The sequence below is a fragment of the Myotis daubentonii genome, chromosome 12 (assembly GCF_963259705.1).
Source record: "Myotis daubentonii chromosome 12, mMyoDau2.1, whole genome shotgun sequence".
NCBI classification, from domain to species: domain Eukaryota; kingdom Metazoa; phylum Chordata; class Mammalia; order Chiroptera; family Vespertilionidae; genus Myotis; species Myotis daubentonii.
The window spans coordinates 39,761,758-39,788,053 of NC_081851.1; the positions used below are offsets into that span (position 1 = coordinate 39,761,758).

The following is a 26,296-nucleotide window of genomic DNA, read 5'->3' on the forward strand; positions in this document are numbered from 1 at the left end:
CTGGGCTTACTCACGTGCCTGGGGATTAGGCTTTGAGGCAGCTGGTTTAGGCTGGGCTGGCCGGGTGACTGGGCTTTGCTCTGGGTGACCCTCCTCCTCCTCCCGGGACAGTGGGCTAGCTGGACCCATCCTCACTGTGACGGCAGAAGCTCAACAGAGCAAGCCCAGACTGTCAAGCCTCCTCCTGCATCACATCCATTCTTATCCCATCGGCTAAAACAAATCAGATGGCCACACTCAGAATCATGGGCTTGGAAGGTGTACTCTGCTTCCTGTCGGGAGGAACAGCAGAGTCACACGGCAAAAGGCACAGGCACAGAGAGGCCTGGAGACTCGTGGATGTGTTTGTTGAAACTCTTTAGCCTCGCGGGCTGGGCTGGTGTGGCTGAGCGGTTGAGCATCAAGCCAGGAACCAAGAGGTTGCCGGTTCCATTGCCAGCCTGGTCAGGGCACGTGTCTGGGTTCTGAAGATCCCCAATAGGGGCCATGCGAGAGGCAGTGGGCCGAGAGAGGATGTTCCTCTCTGTCCCATGTTTCTATCCCTCTAGCCCTCTCCCTTCCTCTCTCTCTAAAAATCAATAAAAACATATTCAAAGAAAAAACAACCCCCAAACGATTTTTTTTTATTTATTTATTTTTTCTTTTCCTTCCTCTTTCTAGTTCTTTAAATATTTTTTTTAATTAAATCTTTATTGTTCAGATTATTACATTTGTTCCTCTTTTTTTTTCCCCCCCATAACTCCCCTCCTCCCAGTTCCCGCCCCACCCTCCGCCCTCACTCCCCACCCACTGTCCTCATCCATAGGTGCACGATTTTTGTCCAGTCTCTTCCCACATCTCCCACCCCCCTTTCCCCCCCAAGAATAGTCAGTCCATTCCCTTTCGATGTCCCTGATTCTATTATAATCACCAGTTCATTCTGTTCATCAGATTATTTGTTCAATTGATTCTTAGATTCACTTGTTGATAGATGCATGTTTGTTGTTCATAATTTGTATCTTTACCTTTTTCTTCTTCTTCCTCTTCTTAAAGGATACCTTTCAGCATTTCATGTAATACTGGTTTGGTGGTGATGAACTCCTTTAGCTTTTCCTTATCTGTGAAGCTCTTTATCTGACCTTCAGTTCTGAATGATAGCTTTGCTGGATAAAGTCATCTTGGTTGTAGGTTCTTGGTATTCATCACTTTGAATATTTCTTGCCATTCCCTTCTGGCCTGCAAAGTTTCTGTTGAGAAATCAGCTGACAGTCGTATGGGTATTCCCTTGTAGGTAACTGAGTTTCTTTCTCTTGCTGCTTTTAGGATTTTCTCTTTGTCTTTTGCTCTTGGCATTTTAATTATGATGTGTCTTGGTGTAGTCCTCTTTGGATTCCTTTTGTTTGGGATTCTCTGCGCTTCCTGGACCTGTGAGTCTATTTCTTTCACCAGGTGGGGAAGTTTTCTGTCATTATTTCTTCAGATAGGTTTTCAATATCTTGCTCTCTCTCATCTTCTGGCACCCCTATAATTCTGATGTTGGTACGCTTGAAGCTGCCTGTCCCAGAGGCTCCTTACACTATCTTGGCATTTTCGGATTCTTTTTTCATTTTGCTTTTCTGGTTGGGTGTTTTTTGCTTCTTCCCATTTCAAATCTTTGACTTGGTTCTTGCGCTCCTCTGATCTGCTGTTGGGAGTCTGTATAGTATTCTTTATTTCAGTCAGTGTATGCTTAATTTCTAGTTGGTTCTTTATCATAACATCGAGGGTCTCATTAGATTTCTTGTAGATCTCATTAAGTTTATCGGCAGCTTCTAGACAGTTCTTGAGAGACCTTAAAAGTGTGGTTCTGAACTCTATATCTTCCATTGACAGTTTTGTCCTGTTTCTTTGTCTCCGCATTTTTTTATGCTTTCTTGGTGCACCCCTAGTGGTCTTTGTGCACAGTCTTGTTGTAGTTAAGCCTTGATTGTTACCGGGGGTGATTTGACCTCAGGCTAACTGGCTATGAGAGTCAGCTGTGTCTGCAGTGGGAGAGCTTCTGTGCTGGATCTCTAGGGCGTTGCTAATCTAGCCTTTGCCTGAGGCTATCTGGCAAATGGCTCTGCCCAGGACTTGGGTGGGGCGGGTCCCCAGGGATCTACAGGGGGCCTGGCCTTTTAAGGATTACATATAGGAGCAGTCTCAAAGCCTTAAAATGCAAATTGTAACACCCAATTTCTATCGTTAGATTTAGAAAAATAATTAATAGTTTGGGAATCATAATTTTACAGATTCTACAGGAAAGATTCAGTGCACTGAACTGACTCATGTACGTCCATTCCTTTGATGAAGACTCATCTCTGAGTCTCAGACCAACGTCTCTTCCCTTTCCACCTTGAGCATTAGCCCAGAAAACTCAGGTGAATCTTGGGAATGGCGGGAAGCAGTTTTAAAGTCACAGCACAGAGCTACCTGCAGTTCATAGGAGGGGTTTATTCTGAGTAATAAATAAATGTATTTATTTTAATTACGCCTATAAACATTGATCTTTCGGGGGTGGGAGATTCTTATGTGGCAAGGTTTGAGGGGATATGACAGGATTTAATTTCTTAAGTAACCATTGCTTCATCACAATTATTTTTTTTCCAAATGGCTAATTCTAGGAAAGTTTTCAAATTCTATCTTTATTCAATTCTTTATTTTTTTTTTATTTTTATTTTTTTATTGCTCAACTTATTACAAAGGGTATGACATATGTGTCCTTTTCCATTTACTTTTGGCAAGAGTGGAAGAGAGAGGAAAATACAGAGAGAGACATCGATTTGTGAGAGACACATGGATTGGTTGCCTTCTGCAGGAGAGGTGGTGACCATGTCTGGGCCTGCAACCAAGGTACACGCCCTTGACCGGAATTAAACTCGGGACGCTTTGGTCTGAAGGCTGATCCTCTATCCACTGAGCCAAACTGGCTAGAGCCCATTTTTCGAACAGATGTAAATCATTTCGTACAATATAGCACAGTGAAGTGAAGATGAGTGCTATGGTCTGAATGCTTGTGACTCCTCCCCCCGCCCCACCCCCAAATTGATAAATTGAAATCCTATTGGCCCAGCTAATGGGATTAGGAGCTGGAGCTTTGGGATTGGCTTAGGTTTCGGGGGTGGAGCCCTCACGATGAGATTTGTGTCCTTATAAAGGAGGCCTGAGCGAGCTGCCTGCCACACTCCCCAAGTGAGAATACAAGAGGTCAGAAGTCTGCAATTGGAAGAGGGCAGTTGGCTGGTGTCACAAAATTGCTGCGTGGCACACGACACTGCACTGTTTGTTTCTCAGGTGCCTGAGGGCTTCGGCTAGGAGGCAGGAAGCGAGCGCTCTAGCCCGTGTGGACTCTCGGAGCGCGCGCGCGGAGGCGAACGGGGAGCCAGTATGATGGCGGAACAGGATGTGGAGAACGAGCTTCTGGATTACGAGGAAGATGAAGAGCCCCAGGCTCCTACAGAGAGCACCCCGGGACCCCGCAAGAAAGATGTCAAGGGGGCCTACGTTTCCATCCACAGCTCTGGCTTCCGGGACTTCCTGCTGAAGCCTGAGCTTCTGAGGGCCATCGGGGACTGTGGCTTTGAGCATCCATCTGAGGTTCAGCACCAGTGTATTCCCCAAGCCATCCTGGGCATGGATGTCCTGTGCCAGGCCCAGTCCGGAATGGGCAAGACTGCAGTCTTCGTGCTGGCCACCCTACAGCAGATCGAGCCCGTCAATGGACAGGTGGCCGTCCTGGTCATGTGCCACACGCGGGAGCTGGCCTTTCAGATCAGGAAGGAGTATGAGCGCTTCTCCAAGTACATGCCCGGTGTCAAGGTGTCCGTGTTCTTCGGGGGTCTCTCCATCAAGAAGGACCAGGAGGTGCTGAAGAAGAGCTGTCCCCACGTCGTGGTGGGCACTCCAGGCCGCCTCTTGGCACTCGTGCGCAACAGCAGCCTCAACCTGAGACACGTGAAGCACTTCGTGCTGGACGAGTGCGACAAGATGCTGGAGCAGCTGGACATGCGGCGGGATGTACAGGACATCTTTCGCCTGACGCCACGCGAGAAGCAGTGCATGATGTTCAGCGCCACGCTGAGCAAGGACATCCGGCCCGTCTGCCGGAAGTTCATGCACGATCCCCTGGAGCTGACGGTGGACGACGACACCAAGCTCACGCTGCATGGGCTGCAGCAGTACTACGTCAAGCTCAAAGAGAGAGAAAAGAACCGGAAACTCGTCGACCTCCTGGACGTGCTGGAATTTAACCAGGTGGTGATCTTCGTGAGGTCCGTGCAGCGCTGCATGGCCCTGGCCCAGCTACTCGTGCAGCAGAACTTCCCGGCCATCGCCATCCACAGGGCCATGGCGCAGGAGGAGCGCCTAGCACGCTATCAGCACTTCAAGGACTTTCGGCTGCGGATCCTGGTGGCCACCGATCTGTTTGGCCGAGGGATGGACATTGAGAGAGTCAACGTCGTCTTCAATTATGACACGCCTGGGGACTCGGACACCTACCTCCACCGGGTGGCCCGAGCCGGTCGCTTTGGCACCAAAGGCCTGGCTATCACTTTTCTCTCTCATCACAATGATGCCAAAATCCTCAATGAGGTTCAGGGTCGGTTTGAAGTCAATGTGGCGGAGCTTCCTGAAGAAATGGACATGTCCACATACATCCATGTCAGCTCACCGCACACCTGACATCCCGGACCCACCCTGCTTCCCACGTGCTGCTTCAACGCCTCTTTCTAGGCGATAGTGGGGCTTTTTTTTTTTTTCCTGTTCAAACAATGTACTTTTCTGTAACAATAAATTTGTATTTTGGAAAAAAAAATAAAAATATTGGCTTTATTTTGATTCTTCACCCCATTTTTCAAGTTAATCATATATTCATATATATATATTAGATTTTTATTGATTTCAGAGAAGGGAGAGAGAGAGAGTGATAGAGAGAGAGAGAGAGACATCAATTATGAGAGATTGTCATTTATGAGCTGCCTCCTGCATGCCCCGTATGCGGATTGAGTCTGTTACCCAAGCATGTGCCCTTTTCCGGAATGAACTTGGGACCCTTCTCTCCACAGGCTGATGCTCTATCCACTGAGCCAAAGCAGCTCATCCCATATATACATTTTTAATGACCACCAAGACAGGTCTTCAGATCCAATGGGAAAGAAAACAGGCTCATTTTTTCCTGTATTTTACAAAAGTACCTCCTAGCAATGTATTGGAAAAATAAAGAACTTGTCCTTCACTATGGATTATTTGGGAAGCTGCTTTTTCGAGACTCATTTTGTGGGATCAATGGGAGAGTCGTAGGAATCCGGGCCCTGGAATGAGGTCCAGTGAAAAGCAAAAAAAAAATGAACAAAGGTTTGGGAAGGGACATTTTTTTCTAGCTCAATACGCTCAATTTCTATTAGAGCTTTTAGCCGAAGACAAATCTAGAAAAAGGTGCCCAGCACCTCACCCCAGATTCCTTCCACAATGTTGGCCAGCAGCCCTGTTGCACCCAGCCTTAGGGTGCAGGAGGCAAGGAGCCGGGGGCGGAGCAAGCAGCGTGAGGTCATCGCCGAGCGACGCTGGCGCCGCAGGCAGCGCCGGCGCCGCGTGACGTCACCGCAGCCCGACCGCTTTCCGGAAGACGGCGTGGCCGGCCGGTGAGGTACTCTTGCAAGCTGGGGTCGCGTTTTTCTCGTGCTCGACTGCAGCCCAGCTCTCTTGTCCTGTGTTTCCCCCGCCGCTGGCAGCGAGGAACGAGGCCGGGCCGCGCAGCCCCCCGCGAGGGCGAGCTCGCCCCACTGAGCGTGGCGCACCTGTGGTTGCGGGACCCCCGCGTCGCCAGTCCCGGGGCTGCTGGCAGGTCCGGGCCTATCTGGCTCCCTTTCGCCTCTTTCGGTCCAGCCTTTCGCCTTTTATATGCTCCTTAGCTCCGCCTCCCACAGATTGGAAGGAGGAGAATGTAAGGACACAGGACTGGACCGTTAATTTTCGGCCGCCTTCAGCCCTAGTTGCAGGAAGGAAAGCTGAAGGGAGAGCTGGAGGGGAGGGAGTAGCTTTCCCCAGAGGATGGGCTCCTTTCCCCCTTCAGCTGAAATCGGCCCCGGGAGTGGATACTCTCAAGGAAATAGTTGTGCTTCGTGGCCCAGGAACGTGCAGTGTGATTGAGACTTCTCTTCGCTGTGCGAGAGACCCTCAGTGTCGCCCTGTTTGTTGGCTGATGGGCAGCTGGGTTTGACGAAGGTGCAGCTCCCAGTGAGGTGTCTGCTGCCCGCGGTTGAGGCTGGGTCTGAAAAATCATTAGCCCCTGTGGAAATTCAGAGAGCCGTCTGTGATCGTTTGTAACGATAGATCGCATTGTTTTGTTGAGAGATAAAATAATGGCAGTGCGGAAAATGGTTTTTCAAAATAAAACAATTCTCAGTCAAGCCCTAACCGGTTTGGCTCAGTGGATAGAGCATCGGCCTGCGGACTGAAGGGTCCCAGGTTCGATTCCGGTCAAGGGCATGTACCTTAGTTGCGGGCACATCCCCAGTGGAGGGTGTGCAGGAGGCAGCTGATCGATGTTTCTCTCTCATCGATGTTTCTAGCTCTCTACCCCTCTCCCTTCCTCTCTGTAAAAAAAACAAAAACAACAAAAAAAACCCCCACAAAAACAATTCTCAGTCAAAAGATGTTACGGCTGATTTTAAATAGCCGTGTTGTATTACAGTTGAGGAGTGATGGTTTCTCATGACCTTTTACATGGCTCCTTTAAAAAAAAATATATCTTTATTGATTTCAGAGAGGAAGGGAGAGGGAGAAAGAGAGAGAGAAGTATGAATGGGAGAGGGAAACATGGATGGGTTGCTTTCTGCTTGCAGCCGAACCAGGGATGGAGCCTGCACCGGGGCCTGCGCCCTGATCGGGAATCAGACAGGGGACCTGTCAGTGCAGCGGAGGAGGCTCACCCCACTGAGCCACACGGCCAGGGCATGATTACGTTAGAGATGAGGAAAATGTCATAAGCAAACTTCATGGTTTTAGAAGGCAATTTTGCAGCTTTATAATTTTGAAAACACTTCACATTAAACATTAGAATTAAACACTATAAGTAACTTCTTTGTAATCTGACATGATTATTCATATCCGTCTCCAGCAACCTCTTTCTACTGTACTTCTTACTCTGTTATCAGGCTTTGTGGTAAATTTTTTAGAGGTTAACATATTTAAAAAAGACGAAGCCTATTTTTTTCGCAGTAAAATCTTGTCAGGAGAATTACAGGTAACACTAACATGGACTGACTGCCAAAGATAGCAATGTTTATTGAGAGATTGTTTGTATATACATTGCACTATTATTTTCTAAGATAATTCAGTGCAACAAAGCCATTACGGTAATAGAATTCTGGTGCAAAGTCTGCAGAAATCTCTCTAGTTCCAAAAAATTTTAGATACTGGCTTTGGTCTCTCACTTAGTTCATAATTATGTGTACCTCTACTTGCCATAGGGATGGAAGCAGACCCAGAATGTACATTATATTTTTTTCCTTTTGATCCATGTGGTGACTTGCTAATATTTAGAAGTCCAAATTCAAATATGATATTAAGATTCTCCAAAATTTGCTTCCAGTTTACTTACATTGGTTTTAGTCAGTTAACAAAGTGTTACTAAATACCTAAGGTGTGGCAAGACATGTTAGTCCTGAGGGAGAGGCCAGCACTTTGCATTAAAAGCCTCTCCTCAGCCCAGTCAGCATGGCTCAGTTAGGCGAGACTACTTTGGGAGATATGGAAACCTTTATAGAGGAGCATGCATTTGATTGGGTTTCAAAGGATTAATAGGTTTTATTAAGCCCAGAAGATCGGGGAGGGGTTATTCCAAACAGAGGAAAAACCCTCACTTCTCCCCCTTCAAGACCTCCCAGTCAGCTGTTTGAAAGGTTCTTTTGTACTTCCTTAGCTTTCTTCTGTGCTAGATTCCAATTCCTCATTCTGGGCAACCAAACTTCTTGTAGGCCAATTGAATATTGCTAAAGAAATTCACAGAAGACAGAAGTTAATACTATTTAACCTTAACTGAGTCATCTCAGTTGCCTGACTTTACCTGGATCCTCTCAGTTTCCTGATAATTCCTTTATTTACCCCTGTTCTTTTCTATCTGTGAAGAAGACTGATAGCAAAAAATTGATTCATTTGAAATACGGTATTGGAAGAGAGGTCTACAAATACCGTGGATCATTAGACAAGCTGATTCTAGAGCAAATTAAGCCTGAAACATCGCTGGAGCCAAAAATGACAAAATTGAAACTGTCCTACTTTGGACACATCTTGAGAAGGCAAGATTCTTTGGAAAAGACAGTAATGTTGGAAAAATAGGAGGTAGCAGGAAAAGAGGAAGATCAAACATGAGATGGATTGGCTCCATAAAAGAAGCCATAGGCATGAGTCTATAGGAGCTGAGAAGGGCAGTTGAGGACAGGACATTGTGGACATCACCCATTCATAGGGTCCCCAGGAGTTGAGCATTGAGAAGACTTACATGCATATTCAAATATCTCAAAGATAAATATATATTATTCTTCAATTTTTGTTCACTTTAATATATCTCCGGACTCTGAGCTCTACTTCATACTTTTTCAATGCTGCAGAGTTTCTTATTGAATGAATAGATCATAATTTATTCAACTAGTTCTTGTTAATGGGTACATAGGTTGTTCCCTGCTTTGAAGTATTTTAAAAAGTGTTGCAGTGGATGTGCTTGTGTGAAAATATATATTTTGAGAAGTAAAATTGTTGGGGTCAAAGAATTTGTACATATATAGTTCTGAAGCATAGTGCCAAATTGCCTCAAAAAAACGCTCAGTGTACACTCCAATTAATAGTGAACGAGTGGCTGTTTCTCCTTACCGTTGCCCATACTAGGTATTATCAATCTTAAATTTTTGCTTGTTTGACATGAAAAATAGCATCTTGTTTTGTTGATTTATGCTTCTTTAATTAGGAGTAAGATTGAGTAACTTCATGCTCATTAGTCATCTGGATTCCTTTACTTGTGAACTGCAGGTTTTCTTTGTTCATTTTTCTTTTGGGTTGTAGGTGTATATATGTGTGTGTGTGTGTGTGTGTGTGTGTGTGTGTGTGTGTGTGTGTTAAATTGATTTGTAGAGGCTTCTTTTATCTCTCTATGCTGCAAATATTTTTCCCTAGTTTTTCATTTGACTAAACTTTTTTGGTCTGTTTATTTATTTTCTAATGCATATATTTTTTGTAAGATGTAAGATACTAGGATTTCTTTTAAGAGGAAATTTGTGACATTCATAAAATAATTATAGACACCCTGAAATGTCAGCTTTTGTTGGGAATGTTGGCAACACTAACCTCATTTGAAGCCACAGGCTCTGTCTTGTTTTAATGAGTTTTATTTAGCAACTGTCACAGATCTGGTAGCACTCAGTAACCCACCTTCAATTATATTTGGAATTGAGATGAGATGTGATAGAGCTGCTTAGTATTCTAGAGCAGCGGTTGCCAATCTTCCGAACCTCACGGACCACTGGTTGGCGACCTCTGTTCTAGATTATACTTCAGATTTAGGTTTCCCCCAATTTCTGAACTGAATTGTATTCTAAGTTAATTTATGAGTTAGCTATCTAATTTCGCTATAGATATAATGTACATAGGTTTGTTATTCTTGCTTTCAAAGTGTAATTACTCCATGAAGACTAGCTTTTTTTTTTTTTTTTAAAGCAAATTCAAGACGTTATGCTATTTTACCGAGGGATATATATATGTATATATGTGTGTGTGTATATATATATATATATATATATATATATATATATATATATGGAGAGGGAGAGAGAGAAACATCAATGATGAGACGGAATCATTGATTGGCTGCTTCCTGCATGCCCCACACTGGGGATCGAGCCCACAACCTGGGCATGTGCCCCGACTGGGAATTGAACCATGACCTCCTGGTTAATAGGTCGACGCTCAACCACTGAGCACCACCGGCTGGGCAGCCCAGGGACATTTTTCTGACATAACTATAATGCTATTTTCATAGATGACAAAATTATCAGTAATTTCTTGGTGTCATCTAATGCCCAATCTATGTTCATATTTCTTTCTCTCAAAAATATCTTTTTACACTTGGTTTATTTGAATCAAGATCCAAACAAGATCTATACATTCCATTTGGTTGTTATATCTCCTAAGTTTCTTTTATCTCTTCGTTATCTACCACTGTTCCCTTTTCTTTCTTTATTTTTTTCTTCTTCATGCCATTTATTTGTTATAGAAACCAGGTCAGTTATTCTAAAGTGCATTTCTCATTTCAGATTTGTCTTTTTGCTTTCTGGTGGTAACTTATTTTTCTGTCCTCCATATTTCCTGTAAATGGAAGTTAGCTCTAAAGGCTCAATTAAATTCAGATTCAACTCTTTTGGGGAGTTGGAAATGAAACATAGACGATGTCGTGTACATCATATTCACATCAGGAGGTTCATAATATGTTTGTCAAACTTTTAGTAAAGTGAGGACAGATCTCTGTGTTCAGGGAGTGTTAGTCTCACCCCTCCGTTGTAAATTTCCTCATCATCCTTTTATTTGTTGGTGATCATTGCCTGAATCTATCATTTCATTAGGGGTTGCAAAATGGTATTTTGAAAAAAAAGAGAAAAGTTGTCATTTCTTTCACATTTGTTAGCCGGAATTTGAAATCTAGTTTTATTACCCGGGAGCCTGACAATCAAGAATAACAAAGGTGCTGTGGGAAAATGCTGTCAGAATAGCACCTTGAGATGCCAGGAGTATACCTTTCTTTGCTGTAGTTCTGGTGGTTTAAGGAGTGTGGTGATCTTCTTGCTGTGTTAGCGTGGCTGGGCTGCTGTCCCCAGATATTCAGTAAAACACCAATCTAGGTATTTGTAGATGTGATTAAAATCCACAGTCAGTTGACTTTACATTAGGGAAGATTGTTCTAGATCAGCGGTTCTCAACCTGTGGTCGTGACCCTTTCACAGGGGCCGCCTAAGACCATCGGAAAGCACATATATAATTACATATTGTTTTTGTGATTAATCACTATGCTTTAATTATGTTCAATTTGTAACAATGAAAATACATCCTGCATATCAGATATTTACATTACGATTCATAACAGTAGCAAAATTACAGTTATGAAGTAGCAACGAAAATAATTTTATGGTTGGGGGTCAGACCACAACATGAGGAACTGTATTAAATGGTTGCGGCATTAGGAAGGTTGAGAACCACTGTTCTAGATCATTAAACTGAATCTCTGAAAGGCTTTCAAAGCAGAGCTGAGACTTCCCTGACAGAAGAGAAATTCCCACCTGTGGACAGCAGCTCCAGCTTGTGGCTGAGAGTTCCAGCATGCCCTTCCTTGGAGCCTGTCCTGCAGATTTTGACTTTCTTAGCCAGCCCCCACAGTTACATAAAACTGTTTCTTGTAATTGATCTTTTCATATACTCATGTCAGCTACTCTCCTGACACTTGTTCTCTGATAAAATGGGGTGGTAAGAGTCAGAGGATCTGCTTAGGGTTACCATATAATGAATTGCCCCGACTGGGACCTTTGAGAGAGAGATGAGCATGTGGCAGGCTGGACTGACCTCCCTGAAATAGAGAGTCAAGGGAAAGGGAGGTGGATGACTTCAGTTCTGTGTGTGATGCTGTGCGCCCCTCCTTTTCTCCTGTGGGTGCTATGGCTTCCATAACCAGTGACAGGAGGGAAGGAGCAGCAGCATTCCAGTACTCAGGAACTATCTATATAAGATGTTAGAAGAAATCATTTGAATTTGGGGGAAAATTATAATAGTAAAAGAATTTTTTTTTTTTAGACTGTCTTGCCCCCACTTTTTAAATTTTTTTGGTTAAGTAAAAGGTAAGTGGTTCCGTTCAGATTTAATGAGGGTAATTATTCTTACTTACTACCTTGCTTTCAGTGTTCACCCTAGCCCATTTTAACAATAAATAACTACTTGTTTATTGGGGCTTAGGGACAGGGAATAATTGCAGGAAAAAAAATCTCCATTATGATTCTAAAGAGGGAAAATATTTTCTAATAGAAAAATTGGGTGAAAAATGTACATTTAAATAAAGGCTTTTAAAAATATACTTGCAGTATTTGTTAAAAGCCAAAATACTTTATTAGAATATGCCTTTATTTAAATGTAATGATTATTTTTATTACAAATTTAACATGCTTTTTGAGGTAACAAAACTTAAACAATGAAGAATGAAAAGTTAAAAGAATGAGCTTTCCTTGATCCTACTCCCTAATCCCTGCCCTTTCTCTGAGAGAATTGTCTTTTTTTTTTATGTCTCCTTCAAATCTTTTCCTACATACTAGTAACTACAGATACAGGTTTTGAAAAACAAATGGCACATATATTATGTGTTATATACTATAGAGTGTTCTATGACATTTTTTTCACCATTTCTCATTATGTGTTACTACTTAGCGATTTACTTCTTCTTTTTTTTTTTTTTTTTTTTTTTTACTGTGAACAATAATATTTTTAGTCATTTTTGTTTACAACTGAAGCAATGAGAATTCAAAATTAACATCCTTGCCTGTGATATTCTTCAAGATATCAGAAAAAGTTTCAACCTTGTGCTTCACGTTGTTTTGCTGGGCTTTATCCAAATGAACTTGCTTAATTATAATATTCTCTTGGATGGATGTGCTACAATTTAGTTAGCTGTTTCTGTATTGGTGAATAGATTATTTCCAGGATTTTGTTATAGGTTATTTATTGAACACATGTTTATTGACTGTCAGGCTGTGCTAGTGAACAAAACCCCCAAAATTCTGTTCTCATGTAATTACCATTCTTTAAGATGGACAGACAATAAATGAATTAAATATGTCAGATGTTAATTGAGGAGATAGGAAGTGTAGGGCCCAAGGGGTGGGGTGTAGTGGGCGGGGCATGCATTTTAAAGAGGGTGTTCAAGAAAGGCTTACCAGTAGGTGACATTTGAGTAAAGATCTGGCAGGTAAAGTAATAAGCTCTGAAGCTGTTGGTAGGGGAGGAGAGGAGGAAGCGAACATTCTAGGAACGGGAGAGGAAGTACAAAGGCCCTGAGGTAGGGCCAGGCCTGCTGTGATGGGGAAGAGCAGTGATACTGTCCTGGCTGGAGTGGAATGAGCAAGGGCTAGAGTGGGAGAAGCTGAGGTCACAGAAGGCTGCAGAGAGGGTAGATTGTGTTGGGCTTTTTAGAGCCTTGTAAGGACTTTGTCTTTTACTCTGAGTAAGTTGGTAAGCCGTTGGAAGTTTCCAAGCAGAGGTATGACATAGATTTGGAATGACCACTCTGCTTTTTCTTGATAATAAACTACCGGGTTGCAAATAAGGAAGCCATTTAAGAGGTTATTGCAGCAATCTAGACAAGGCATAATGATAGCTTAGACTGGCTTGGACCAGGTTGGTAGCAGTAGAGGTGGGAGGATGAGGTTAGATTCTGAATATGCTTTAAAGGTAGGGTGAGAGAGGAAAGAGTCCACGACTTCTCTAAAATTTAGGGCTGGACAGTTGAAAAGGTGGAGTTACCCTGAAATGAGGCAGGGAAGACTATAGTAGGCAAGATTAGGAATTTGGCTTTGGGTGCATAATACTTAAGAATCTATTAAAATATCCAACCAGAGATATTGAGTAAGCAGTTGGAAATGTAGATTTAGAATTCAATAGGGAGATCAGGGCTGGAGATACAAACCTAGGAGTCATCAGTTTATTAATGCAATTTAATTAAGGACAGTCCTTGGGACACTTCAAGGTTAAGAGGCTGGTATGAGAAGGATACTGCAAAGGACACCAAAAAGGAGCCAGTGAGGGAGGAGGGAAACCAAGAAAATGGGATGCCCTTGGAAACCAAATGAAGGGAGTCAATGAAGTCAAATGATGAGCACTGAGACTTGACCATTGAACTTAACAGTGTGGCTGTGTGGGTGATCTTGATGAGCAATTTTGAGTGAGAAGTAAAGGGCCTGTTTGTAGTAGATTCAAGGAAGAATGGAAGGAGCGGAATTAGACTGTTAATATAAGCAGCTCTTTTGAGGAGCCCTGAAAGGGAGATAGAAAGTGGAGCCTTAGCTGGAGTAGGATATGAAGTCAAGATGTTTTGTTCCTTGTATGAGATGGAGAAATAAAATGTTTTAAGATTTATGGTTAATGATCCGGCAGAGGGAAAAACTCATGCAAAAGAAAGTGGGGAAATTCTGAGAAGAGTTTGAAGAGTCTATTTTGCTAAATTTGTATGCATGTATATAAGGATTTCTGTAGATTCTTAAAAGGATTTCCTGAATCAAAATTCAGTGTGCCAAAGTTGTGGGTTGGATCCCAGTCAGGGCACCCACAGGAGTCAACTAATGAATGCATCGATAGGTGGAGCAACATGTTTCTTTCTCTTTTCCTTTCTCTGAAATCAATACAAAAAGTGTTTTTAAAAAAGAGTATGTGCATTTAAAAAATCTGTGCCAATTTATATTTTACTTTCAGTATATACCCTTGTTAACATTGACCTTCGATAATCTTTAAAATTATTACCAATCTGATAGGTGATAAGATATCTTCATTATTTTAATTTGTTTTAATGCTTTGTAGGAACTCAATGTAATCTAATTAATTCTTTGTTATATTTTGACAGATATTTTCTCCCAGGTTGTTTCTTTTAATATTGCCTATGCTGTACTTTTACCATAAAGATTTTTTTTTTCTTTTTAGTGTTTATGTAGTTAAACCCATCATCCTTTTCCTTTTTTATTTTTTTTTAAATGCAAATCATTTACTCTTTTTAAAAAAATATATATTTTATTGATTTTTTACAGAGAGGAAGGGAGAGAGATAGAGAGTTAGAAACATTGATGAGAGAGAAACATCGATCAGCTGCCTCCTGCACATCTCCTACTGGGGATGTTCCCGCAACCCAGGTACATGCCCTTGACCGGAATTGAACCCAGGACCTTTCAGTCCACAGGCCAACGCTCTATCCACTGAGCCAAACCGGTTTTGGCCTTTTCCTTTTTTAAAACATATTTTTATTGATTTCAGAGAGGAAGAGAGAGGGAGAGAGATAGAAACATCAATGATGAGAGAGAATCATTGATTGGCTACCTCCTGCACACCCCACACTGGGGATTGAACCCCACAACCCAGGCATGTGCCCTTGATCGAAATCGAACCCGGGACCCTTCAGTCCATAGGCTGACGCTCTATCCACTGAGCAAAACCAGCCAGGGCATCCTTTTCCTTTTATAGCATTTGGGTTTCATTTGGATTACATATATATTTTATATAATCTTGTAATGTGTTTATTCATTTACCTTTTAGATTCATGTGGAATTTATTTTTGTGTATGTTATGAAAAAGGTGTGTAAGTTTTCCATCCTTTTTCTACATTCTAACCAGTTAAATACTAGAAGAATTAACTATTTCTTTCTTTTTTTTTTTTTTTATGAGCATTTTTTTTTTTTTATTGCTTAAAGTATTACAAAGGGTATTACATATGTATCCATTTTATCCCCCCGCCCTAGACAGTCCCCTAGCCTCCCCTATCACCCAGTGTCTTATGTCCATTGGTTATGCTTATATGCATGCATACAAGTCCTTTAGTTGATCTCTTACCCCCCTACCTCCTGCCCCCCAACCATCCCCGGCCTTCCCGCTGCAGTTTGACAATCTGTTTGAGGCAGCTCTGCCTCTGTATCTATTATTGTTAAAAAGTTTATAATGGTCTCTATTGTCCATGAATGAGTGAGATCATGTGGTATTTTTCCTTTATTGACTGGCTTATTTCACTTAGCATAATGCTCTCCAGTTCCATCCATGAAGTTGCAAATGGTAAGAGTTCCTTCCTTTTTACAGCAGCATAGTATTCCATCGTGTAGATGTACCACAGTTTTCTAATCCATTCATCTACTGATGGGCACTTAGGCTGTTTCCAGATCTTAGCTATGGTGAATTGTGCTGCTATGAACATAGGGGTGCATATATCCTTTCTGATTGGTGTTTCTGGTTTCTTGGGATATATTCCTAGAAGTGGGATCACAGGGTCAAATGGGAGTTCCATTTTCAGTTTTTTAAGGAAACTCCATACTGTCTTCCATAGTGGCTGCACCAGTCTGCATTCCCACCAGCAGTGCACAAGTGTTCCTTTTTCTCCACAACCTCTCCAGCACTTGTCGTTTGTTGATTTGTTGATGATAGCCAGTCTGACAGGTGTGAGATGGTACCTCATTGCTGTTTTGATTTGCATCTCTCGGATGATTAGTGACTTTGAGCATGTTTTCATATGTCTCTTGGCTTTCTGAATGTCCTCTTTTGAAAGGTGTCTATTTAGGTCCTTTGCCCATTTTTTGATTGGATTGTTTATCTTCCTTTTGTTAAGTTGTATGAGTTCCCTATAAATTTTGGAGATTAGGCCCTTATCAGATATGTCATTGGCAAATATGTTTTCCCACACAGTGGGTTTTCTCGTTGTTTTGTTGATGGTTTCTTTTGCTGTGCAGAAGCTTTTTATTTTGATGTAGTCCCATTTGTTCATTTTTTCTTTAGTTTCAAGTGCCCTAGGAGCTGTATCAGTGAAGAAATTGCTTCGGCATATGTCTGAAATTTTCTTGCCTTTGGATTCTTCTAGAATTTTTATGGTATCCTGTCGTACATTTAAGTCCTTTATCCATTTTGGTTTATTTTTGTATATGGTGTAAGTTGGTGGTCTAGTTTCATTTTCTTGCATATATCTGTCCAATTTTCCCAACACCATTTATTGAAGAGACTATCTTGGCTCCATTGTATGTTCTTGCCTCCTTTGTCAAATATTAATTGAGCATATTGGTTCGGGCCGATTTCTGGGCTCTCTAAGGAATTAACTATTTCTTGAAGGTTTGGTAGAACTTACCTGTAATATCTTGTAGGCTTGTATCCTTTTGGAGGGCAGATCTTTGACTTTCTATAAATTTTTCCTTTAAGGCTCATGATCTGTTTGTTTATATCCTTCTTTTAGGTTAGTTTTGGCAATTGATTTTTTCCCCTATTATCTCATTCTTTTTATTCATATTTTCAAATTTATTGGTTTAAGATTTTACATGAAGAGAAGAAACACTGAGTCTTCTCTCTATTTGCAGTGTATCCCTTGTACTTATATCTTTATTTGGACAGTAGGTGCTGGAGCCATACTTTGGCAGTGCTAGAGACTGGGGTAGCAGCTTTCAGCCCTTGTGGCCCAGCTCTTACTGCCCTTCGTCTTGGGGTTATTCCTAGATTCTCCCATTTGGTTTCTAAGGGATTGTAGGCTCCTTTTTTTCCGTTTCCTATCAGTCTGATCCCATTTGCTCTTTAGCTTCAAAAATTTATACTGTTGGATTTGCTGATGGGCATGTGCCTCTTGGTTTCCAGCATTACTGTCAACTTATTTTTGTTTCTTCTATCATTTTGGAGGGATTTTTTTGGAGGGATGAGAGGCAAGTATGTGTTTTCAGTTAGCCTTTTGAAATAGGAAGTCACAAGTTTTTCCCCAGTGGTTTTCTTTTATCATAGTTCTTTGTTTATTTTTATTTTATATATTTTATTTTGTTAATTCTCACCCGAGGATATTTTTCCATTGATTTTTAGGGAGAGTGGAGGAGACAGGGAAAGACAGAGAGCAACAGCAATGTGAGAGAAACACACCGAATGGTTGCCTCCTGCACAAACCAGGACCTAGGCTGGGGAGGAGCCTGCAGCCAAGGTACTTGGCCCTTGACCGGAATCAAACCCGGGACATTTTGGTCTGTAGGCTGATGCTCTACCCACTGAGCCAAACCGTCTAAGGCAGTTCTTTGTTGAATTGCTGGTTGCACAGTAGTTAGTAACTTTATAGCATAAGAAGTGATAGTCAGTTCGACTTTACTTTTTTTTAAATGAATGCAGATACCTCAGTAGAATATATACTTGTTGAATAGAAATGTTGATATATTATGACTAAATATTCAAATAGCACTTTTTAAACTTAAATGACATAGTCATAACATTTAGAGCTATAAGGATCTTTTACAGATCATTAGACCATTTTATGGATGAGGTATTTGAGGCCTAGAGAGATTCAGTAATTTATCTAAGGTGACAAAGTTAGTGATCAAGCAAGATGGAAAGCCCCAGTCTTTTTACTTCAGTTCTGCTCTGCTATGTGCTATTTTACCACATTCTTGCTGTTCTCTTTAGCTATGTAATGAATGAGGTATTTTCAGCTAATAAAAAATTGTTTTAAAACATAAGAGGTATATATGGCTTAGAACTGCTTCTGAAATTTGGTCTTAGATACTATATGAAATACATTGATGTGTATTTTTCATTTTCTCACAGATATTAAATATTATGATATAAATGTGAATTTTAAAAGAATGTGCTGTCAAGGCATGCTCTAGCCTAAATGAAAACCATACAGTTTATTTCTCCCAAGTTTCCTCTTTTCTGCTTTATGTGATTTATGGGCTCTTTGACTTTCTTCTTAATATTTTAAAGAAGCTTAAGGAATATATACATATATATATAGGCTTGAAACTGGTTTTAGTGATAAATAATCTAAGATATTTCAGACTTAGCATTTCTCACTTTTTAGTTTAATATACCATGCTGCTAGATCAAATCCTAGGTTTGGAAGGACTAAAATATATATTTTTGGAAAAGAAAAGATTATTTTTTTTCAGCAAGCATTAGGGGATATACTTATCACACTTTCATTGCTTTGCTTGGTCTTTAACTTCAATAGAAAGTTTTTTAAATGTAGGATTTTGATGATTGATATTCTATGTTTGGTAGTCATGTCTTTAGTTCTTGAAAAGCATTCAGAGTTTGATGTGTAGCATTAGTGACTTGGGTGGGTCCGTCTCCTCCTCTCCACTCCATCCCCCTTCCCAAGCAACTTAAGAAGAGGGGAAGTTCGTAGTTGCTCTATAATTATATTCTAAGATTTGTTTAATTATCTTCAGGTTTTAACTCCTAGCACTTTCACTTTTGAAGTACATGGTATGACCTATTGATTTTTTTTTAACCTAAAGAACAATCTTTGTCTCTATTGTGAATTCTAAGAATTTACTTTTTTTTTTCAGTAGGTCATAATGGCAGAAGAAGAAATTAATGAAGACTATCCAGCAGAAATCCATGAGTATTTATCAGCATTTGAGAATTCCATTGGTGCTGTAGATGACATGCTGAAGACCATGATGTCTGTTTCTAGAAATGAGTTGTTGCAGAAGGTACTTTAAAAATGTAATTCAGAAAACAGTGTTATGCTAAGAAATAGATTAATGATATATGCATGCTCCTCCCCCCCTTTATTTCAACTTTATAAGTGTTTGTATGTTTTTAGGGGATAAAAACAAAACTCCAACCTTAGGAAATACATCTTAACTATATTTTTATTTTGACTTGGTTTTGGAAACAAAAAGGAACACTCACAGCATTCTTTTCTATAGACTCTATCTTTGACCTTTTAAGTATTACAATGATGTTATCAGGGTTTCTGGAAACCCTATAGGACAAAAAGAGTAAATTGACTTTGACAGTCTAAAACAGATCTCATTATGTTTCTTCTGTCTTTGGTATTGCCTAAGCATTTTAGCCTGCTTCTTATACATAAATGCTTCATGTACTATGTTTATATTGATAAATTACTTTTGACATACAAAGCCCAGATCGTAACTCCTGAAATTAAAATAATTCAAAAGAATTTTTCTTGGATTATACACATTCCTTGTCTAACTAAAGATGATACTCTGAATTGAAAATTTGGGGGCAAAAATCACTGGTTAACAAACCTTTTTCTTTTTGCAAACTATTTCCAGATCATTTGGTTATTGGATTATAAAACGTGAAAAAAACATTTCTTTGAAACATTGTGCTCGGTTGAAATCTAAAATATATGATGGTTCTCAAAGTTTGAATTTATTTTCTCTCTCTTTCTAATAGTTGGACCCACTTGAACAAGCAAAAGTGGATTTAGTTTCTGCTTACACATTAAATTCAATGTTTTGGGGTATGTATATTTGGAGTTAATTACAAAACAAATTATTTATTGAGTCAAGGGTGATTTATTTTTTAAATGCTAGCACTTTATATGTAGTTATGCTTTATGACAATTTTAATAGTCAGATACAGTATTTATTTATTTTAAATAAAAATGCCATATGCTTGTGAGCCACACACATATTTATTATTACATAGAGGTTGAATAATTTAAGATTTAGTTAGTCATTTGTGTGACATTTCTTTATTTCTTTAATTAATGCTCTTCATTAATATATACACCATTTTATTTCATGAAATCTTTCTCTTGTAGTTTATTTGGCAACTCAGGGAGTTAATCCTAAGGAACACCCAGTAAAGCAGGAATTGGTAAGATTGCAGTGGATTTCTTTTTACTTTACATGGCTGTTCGTTGTAGTATTCCTGAAGTTAAACTCACAGTACCTTTATCCACTAATTGCAGAGAATAAAATTATTCAGAGTTGAAATTATGAAAGTTAGTCCAGATTTCAGCATGTCTTTAGTTTTTCCTTTTCTTACCTTTGTCAGAGAATTGGTGCTTCATATATATTATATAAATCTCTGGATGAGAAAAACATGTTATGATTCTAGTAATTATTTATAACTTCATATTATTTTTCCTATAAATTCTTGAAACCTTGTTCATCTCTACAACTGCCTTTTATTTTTTTAAACTCTTACACAATTCTTAAAAGTATATTCTAGTTGATTTACTAGCAAAGACGGGAAAGTTTCTCCCCCACCTTTTCAATTCTTCCATTAATTCATTTTCTCAGCAGTAAAGAATCCAGTTCAGCAACAAAGCTAAAAGCTTTTTTGGCACCAGTTGTATGTGTACTGTCCAGTAATTCTGCATTAGTGACATATTTACAACCTGTAATAAATCTTCTAGGTTTGTCGTTGTATTCCATTTAGATGTATAAGTACTGTATATAAGGTCTGGTATCGTAGAGGTTTTGCTGACTTCAAAAATTAAATCATTCAATTTAAAAGAGAAAAATCAGAAATCAAACTTATGGTTACCTTCTTAACTTCGTTTTATGAATAAGAATATTAATTTAATCTTTGTTTATAAAATATAAGGTAAATATAAATGTGAATACACTTGACACTATATGATTGTCCTAAAGTCTTATGGTAGTTGATATATATGTTACATACCACTTAATAAAGCATAGACAGCAGTAAAGTACATGGTCATTTACTTTTAAAAAATGAATGAACCAGATCTGTTGTCTTCATTTTGTTAATGTGTGGACTAAGATATTTTCTTCTTTTAAAGTTCTTGAGGGAAAATAAATATATTTTTAAATACAGAAATTGTGAAAAAAATACTTAAAGCAAAATATAAAGCAATATGATACACAGATCTTGATCTGAGCAGTGATACTGACTTTAAATCCTAAGAAGTATGCATTTTACCATCTGTTTTCAACCGTCTAATATGGACTGCACCTTTATAAAATTTCTCTTTTTCTTTTAACACAAAGTTATTTGGAGTATTTTAATACTTGGTTCTGTCATTGGAAAAAGATAAAATCATCTGTCTTCTTTCTCTCTCAGAACCCACTTTTTGGAGGAGTACATTCATATTCTGGACAGGGCTGACAAATAAAAAATATATAAACCTTTTTTCCTTCCGTGGCCTTGTGACAGACATCACTAATTGATCATAGAGTTAGTATATGGGAGTTATGTCATGAATGGAAAAGGCATTAAAACTGATGAATTTATTCATTCAACAAATATTTGAGTGCCTGGGAGGAGCCACGTATTATTTTCGAGTGAGGTGATTCCTCAGCGAATAAAGCTCATGAATATCCTTACCCTGTGGCAGATGTCAGCCTATGGAGTGGAAAGAGACAAACAACATAATAAATTAACAAACAAATATTAAATATATATTAATACATGGTGTGTTAGGGGAAATATAATATATATTATGGGAAGAAATTAAAATAGGACCAGGCTGGACTTTTGCTTTTATTCTGAGAGAAATAGGGGCCATGAGAGGGTTTTGAGCAGAGCTGTCAGTCTTTTTTAATAAAAAAAAATTCCATGGTTCTACATTTTTCTGTGTCAGAAAAACAAAACTCCAACCTTTATGTCACTGTTTTGATTATTTTCATGAAACTTGCTTTTAAGTAGTGATTAATCATTACCTCTATTTTATGACTCTCGTACCTTCATTTCTCCATTTGAACTATAGAGTAGTCCTTCATTCTGATTAATGATCTCAGAACATTTTAATGCTAACAACATATTGTGTTTCTCACCTTGTTAAGTCTGATTAGAACTATTCTAGTATATGTCATTAGAAAATATGTGCTTATCAATCAAAACTATGAAATTGAATAAAAGATTGTATATTTTCATTCTTCTTATTTTAATTGTGACACTCCAAGGTAACATTAAAAAAAAGAAATCAATCCTGCCATACCTATTTTCTGCTTGGAAAATTTTTAGGAGAGTTTAGTTTGTATGTTAGAAGTATATGAGGTTTCTATTTTAGATTATAGACTTCAGGTAAATAAGAGCTAATATTTGGATTTAGGTTAATGCTATCTAAGAATGTATAACTACATATAAACACTTAAGTATTTACCTCTGGAGTGATGTCAGTATAGTTTCTCCTCTTTTGAAATGACCTTGTGATGCCTATATTCCCCTAGACTATGAACTGCAGGAGAGCACGGGTATGTTTATCCTGTTCACGCGCACTTGCTAGCTCCACCTCATAGGCAGTAAATACATGTCTATTGAATTTAACTGAGGTATAGCATAAAAAAGTACTGGTGGTGAATCTTTCACCTTTCTCTCTCTCTTTATCTTTAAGGAAAGGATCAGAGTGTACATGAACAGAGTCAAGGAAATAACGGACAAGAAGGCGGCTGCCAGGCTGGACAAAGGGGCAGCTTCAAGATTCGTGAAAAATGCCCTCTGGGAACCAAAACCTAAAAATGCATCCAAAGTTGCCAGTAAAGGAAAAAGTAAAAAATAACCTTTTGGTTTTGATGTACACATGTTCAAAAAGTACATCATTTTTATTGTTTAACACAAAATAGATGGTGATTATGTGGCAATGCACGGTTTAAATGTATTCCTTATTGAATTCATATATAAAATTTACATTTGAATTTGTAATGCTAAATACATTTCCCCCCAGAAAGATGAAGTTATCTTTATTGATTTTCGTATAGTGTACTGTGAGGTTTTTAACATTGTGGTGTATTTTATATTTATAGTTTACCATCTCTCTTGACAGGACTCTTGTTTCCTTATATAGGTCAACCTTTCAAGTACTATTTTATAAGCAACTATGAAATTTAAGTTAAATGTTCTTTGTAAACATTTGTCTATTTTAAATGAATAATGACTTTATGAAGTATGCTTTCTGAAGTCTGAAGTTATAAATACATCTGTTTTCACTATATACAAGAAAAAGTGAAATGACTTAAATGTGTTTTTTTTATGTGTAGTTACTTCATCATGTTTTCATGATTTTGGGAATTGTTTCTTTTGATATTTGAAGTGTGAATTTAAGACTTTAAGGTTATACTTTAACTTTTGGCACTCTGCCTATATGTCCCATTTGAAGTAAAATATATTCTCATTAATTGTGGATAGGAAATGAAGTTGTAATTGATGGCTGAATTTGGGCATAATGGCTACATCCTATCAATAAAGGCTGTAAGTGTTGTATAGCTGACCTATTTATTCTTTTTTGCGTAAACTTGCCCTTGAAAGTGGGAAGTTAGATTTTAGAAATCATTAGGAATAGAAAGATTCATGAGTTTTTTCCCTGATGTGTAGTGCCCACAGTTCTATCAGTCTCACTTTTCATGTTTGATTACATGTTTTTGAGGTCATGTCAAATACATGCAAGCATTTTGGAACAACTTTCTATGTTAACTTCCACTTAAGCAGAGGAGAAAGCTAAAATGATATTTTATTGTGTTTATATTCTGATATATTTTCTTGAAATATTTGTTACAGATAATTCTAACATTAAAATTATTTTTATGGCTAAGCCTTATGAATTTTAATTATATTCCCTTAATGTTTTCAGTCTTTGAATTCACATCATGTGTAGGAATGCCAAGTACAATAAAGTACTTTAACTTTTGAAAAAGAAGTTAAAATTTTCTGTGTGATTAATTTTCCATAACTAACCTTGAATAAATGGATTTCTTGATTTATGGTAGCAGATATTGGAAATGGTCTTAAAAACTAATGGATTTTGTAAAGCATGTTGAACTCTTTCTGTGACATGAAGAGGAAGTCTCTGATAGATACTGAGAGTCTTCTGGCTCAGATGTCAGACAATTTTTGAAGTGGAAGAACATTTATAGTTATTTCATTTTTTTCTCCTTCATTCAAATTTTAGTTGTTTATTTTTAAACAACTTCTTTATGAAAGATATGTTATTAAAATTAAGTGCAATGTACATGTGTGGCCTTATTTATTGCAAAGAAACTTATAACTTGCATTTCTGTATGTTTCTAATTTCATAAGGAAAAAAATACACAATTGTAGGAATAATTAGCCAAATTATAGGTTTGTAAATGTCCAACTTTATATTCTGTCAAGTTGGAGATTCTTAAGTCAATAATTTTTTCAGTGTTTACTAGTAGAAATAAAAAACAGTTTGAGCTTTGCCCAATGTGGCTCAGTTGGTTGGAGCATTGTTCCTTACACAAAAGGTCATGGGTTTAATTTCTGGTCAGGGCGCATACCTAGGTATCAGGTTTGATCCTTGGTCAGGGTGCTTATGAGAGTGTGTATGGGAGGTAACTGATCCATGGCTTTTTCTTTTACATCAGTGTTTCTATCTCCTTCCTTCTCTCTCTAAAATCAATAAAAACATCCTCAGGTGAAGATTAAAGAAAACAGTTTGAGTGTATCTCGCTTTATTATATATAATTTTAAATACTTAGCACATAAAAAAGAGCTGAATGGTGGTAGTGCACTGGGTTGCGTATTTGTTTATTCATTTCTCATATACTTAGTGATATTTCCATTGCCAAACACTGCTGGGTTCTAAATAAGATGATTTCAGCCTTTATTTTTATAGAGTGTTTGAAAAAAATAGTCTTTTTGTTCAATTCAGATTTTCAGTTACTGGAAAATAATGACAAATTGTGGTCATTAACCTTAGAATCATAAAGGGTGAGGGGTTGATCTCTTTGACTCTGGTACCGTTATTGTTAACACAGTTTGTTCCAAATGGCAGTCTGCTCTAAGTTTAGATGTTAATTACACCTTTTATTAATCTCTGGGAATTAATAAGTTGGGGAGGTTATAGCTATAGATATTTTTAAGGCTAGAATTATAGACCATTAATTTAATACTAAATAATGAGATTTTGTCTTTTAATATTATTTTAAGTACAATTTTCTTGTTCATAGTTGCAGGATGAGAATTCATTTTAGTAAAGTAGAATATGTTAAGAGGAAAATCGAAGCTTGAATTATGGTTTACATTCCTGGAATTAGGAGGTTATGGCAAATTGATTGGTTTTTAAAATATCCTATAGATTGAAAAATTGCTCTACTTAGCTGTTAGGAGGGGGTTGGCATTATTTCTAAATAAAGCTTTGAAAATTAGCTACAAATGTAGCCAGGAAATGCTTCAAAACTGAACGATGCATTGAATACAGATACTGTTTTCTTTTTAAAAAATATGTATTTTTATTGATTTCAGAGAGGAAGGGAGAGGGGGAGAGATATAGAAACATCAATGATGAGAGAGAATCATTGATTGGTTGCCTCCTGCATGCCCCCCACGGGACTGAGCCCACAACTCGGACATGTATCCTGACCGGGAATCGAACTGTGACCTAGTTTGTGGGTCGATGCTCAACCACTGAGCCTTGTTAGCCAGGCCAGATACTGTTTTTTTAGGTCATTGGAATAAAAGATGTTTTAGGAATCACTCAGTTATGATACAGTTAAACTTCAATTTTATGCAAAAAATGATCAAATTTTGACTTGACGAAGTGATACTAACTGAGAAAGATTTGAACAGTGATTCTGATCCTTCTGTAATAGCTCAGTTTGATGTGTAAAGGGAAGAAAAAAAGCACCGTCATCTCCTTTTCTCCTTCCTTAGCATACTTACTAAACTTGCTCAGATAAATTCAGTGGCTCTTGGGCCAAATGAGCTTGGTAGCAACCTATTTTATATAAATGTGGTGTCCTTTCCTAATAAAACATTTCCTTTCCCCTATACCCTCATCTGAAAGTCTTTTGTTTTAGAAATACAAACCATATTTTGTTTATTT

At 38.6% G+C, this 26,296-nt stretch overlaps 2 protein-coding genes across 5 annotated transcripts; both read left to right on the plus strand.

The window, feature by feature from the left end:
- The first annotated feature begins 3,384 nt into the window (after positions 1 to 3,384).
- On the plus strand, positions 3,385 to 4,680 carry LOC132213688 (ATP-dependent RNA helicase DDX39A-like). The gene has a single exon (XM_059660654.1). The coding sequence runs from the start codon at positions 3,385 to 3,387 to the stop codon at positions 4,678 to 4,680; it is 1,296 nt and encodes a 431-aa protein (XP_059516637.1).
- An 873-nt stretch (positions 4,681 to 5,553) lies between these two features.
- C1D (C1D nuclear receptor corepressor) lies at positions 5,554 to 24,148 on the plus strand. Of its 4 annotated transcripts, none has more exons than XM_059659602.1 (5): positions 5,554 to 5,644; positions 19,077 to 19,223; positions 19,936 to 20,002; positions 20,306 to 20,361; positions 22,850 to 24,148. In XM_059659602.1, the coding sequence occupies exons 2-5, from the start codon at positions 19,086 to 19,088 to the stop codon at positions 23,012 to 23,014; spliced, it is 426 nt and encodes a 141-aa protein (XP_059515585.1). In that variant the 5' UTR covers positions 5,554 to 5,644; positions 19,077 to 19,085; the 3' UTR covers positions 23,015 to 24,148. The 4 variants fall into 4 exon arrangements, with proteins under 4 accessions (XP_059515585.1, XP_059515587.1, XP_059515586.1 ...); XM_059659604.1 differs by having other exon boundaries at positions 5,585 to 5,644; positions 19,080 to 19,223; XM_059659603.1 differs by lacking the exon at positions 5,554 to 5,644 and adding an exon at positions 5,672 to 5,842.
- The last annotated feature ends 2,148 nt before the right edge of the window (positions 24,149 to 26,296 follow it).

Bases quoted from the DNA above. Each gene is read 5' to 3' on its own strand.
- C1D (XM_059659602.1), top strand. From the start codon at position 19,086: ATGGCAGAAGAAGAAATTAATGAAGACTATCCAGCAGAAATCCATGAG. The intron at 19,224-19,935 runs GTACTTTAAAAA...TCTTTCTAATAG, and splicing joins GAAATGAGTTGTTGCAGAAG to TTGGACCCACTTGAACAAGC. The intron at 20,003-20,305 runs GTATGTATATTT...TTTCTCTTGTAG, and splicing joins ATTAAATTCAATGTTTTGGG to TTTATTTGGCAACTCAGGGA.
- LOC132213688 (XM_059660654.1), top strand. From the start codon at position 3,385: ATGATGGCGGAACAGGATGTGGAGAACGAGCTTCTGGATTACGAGGAA.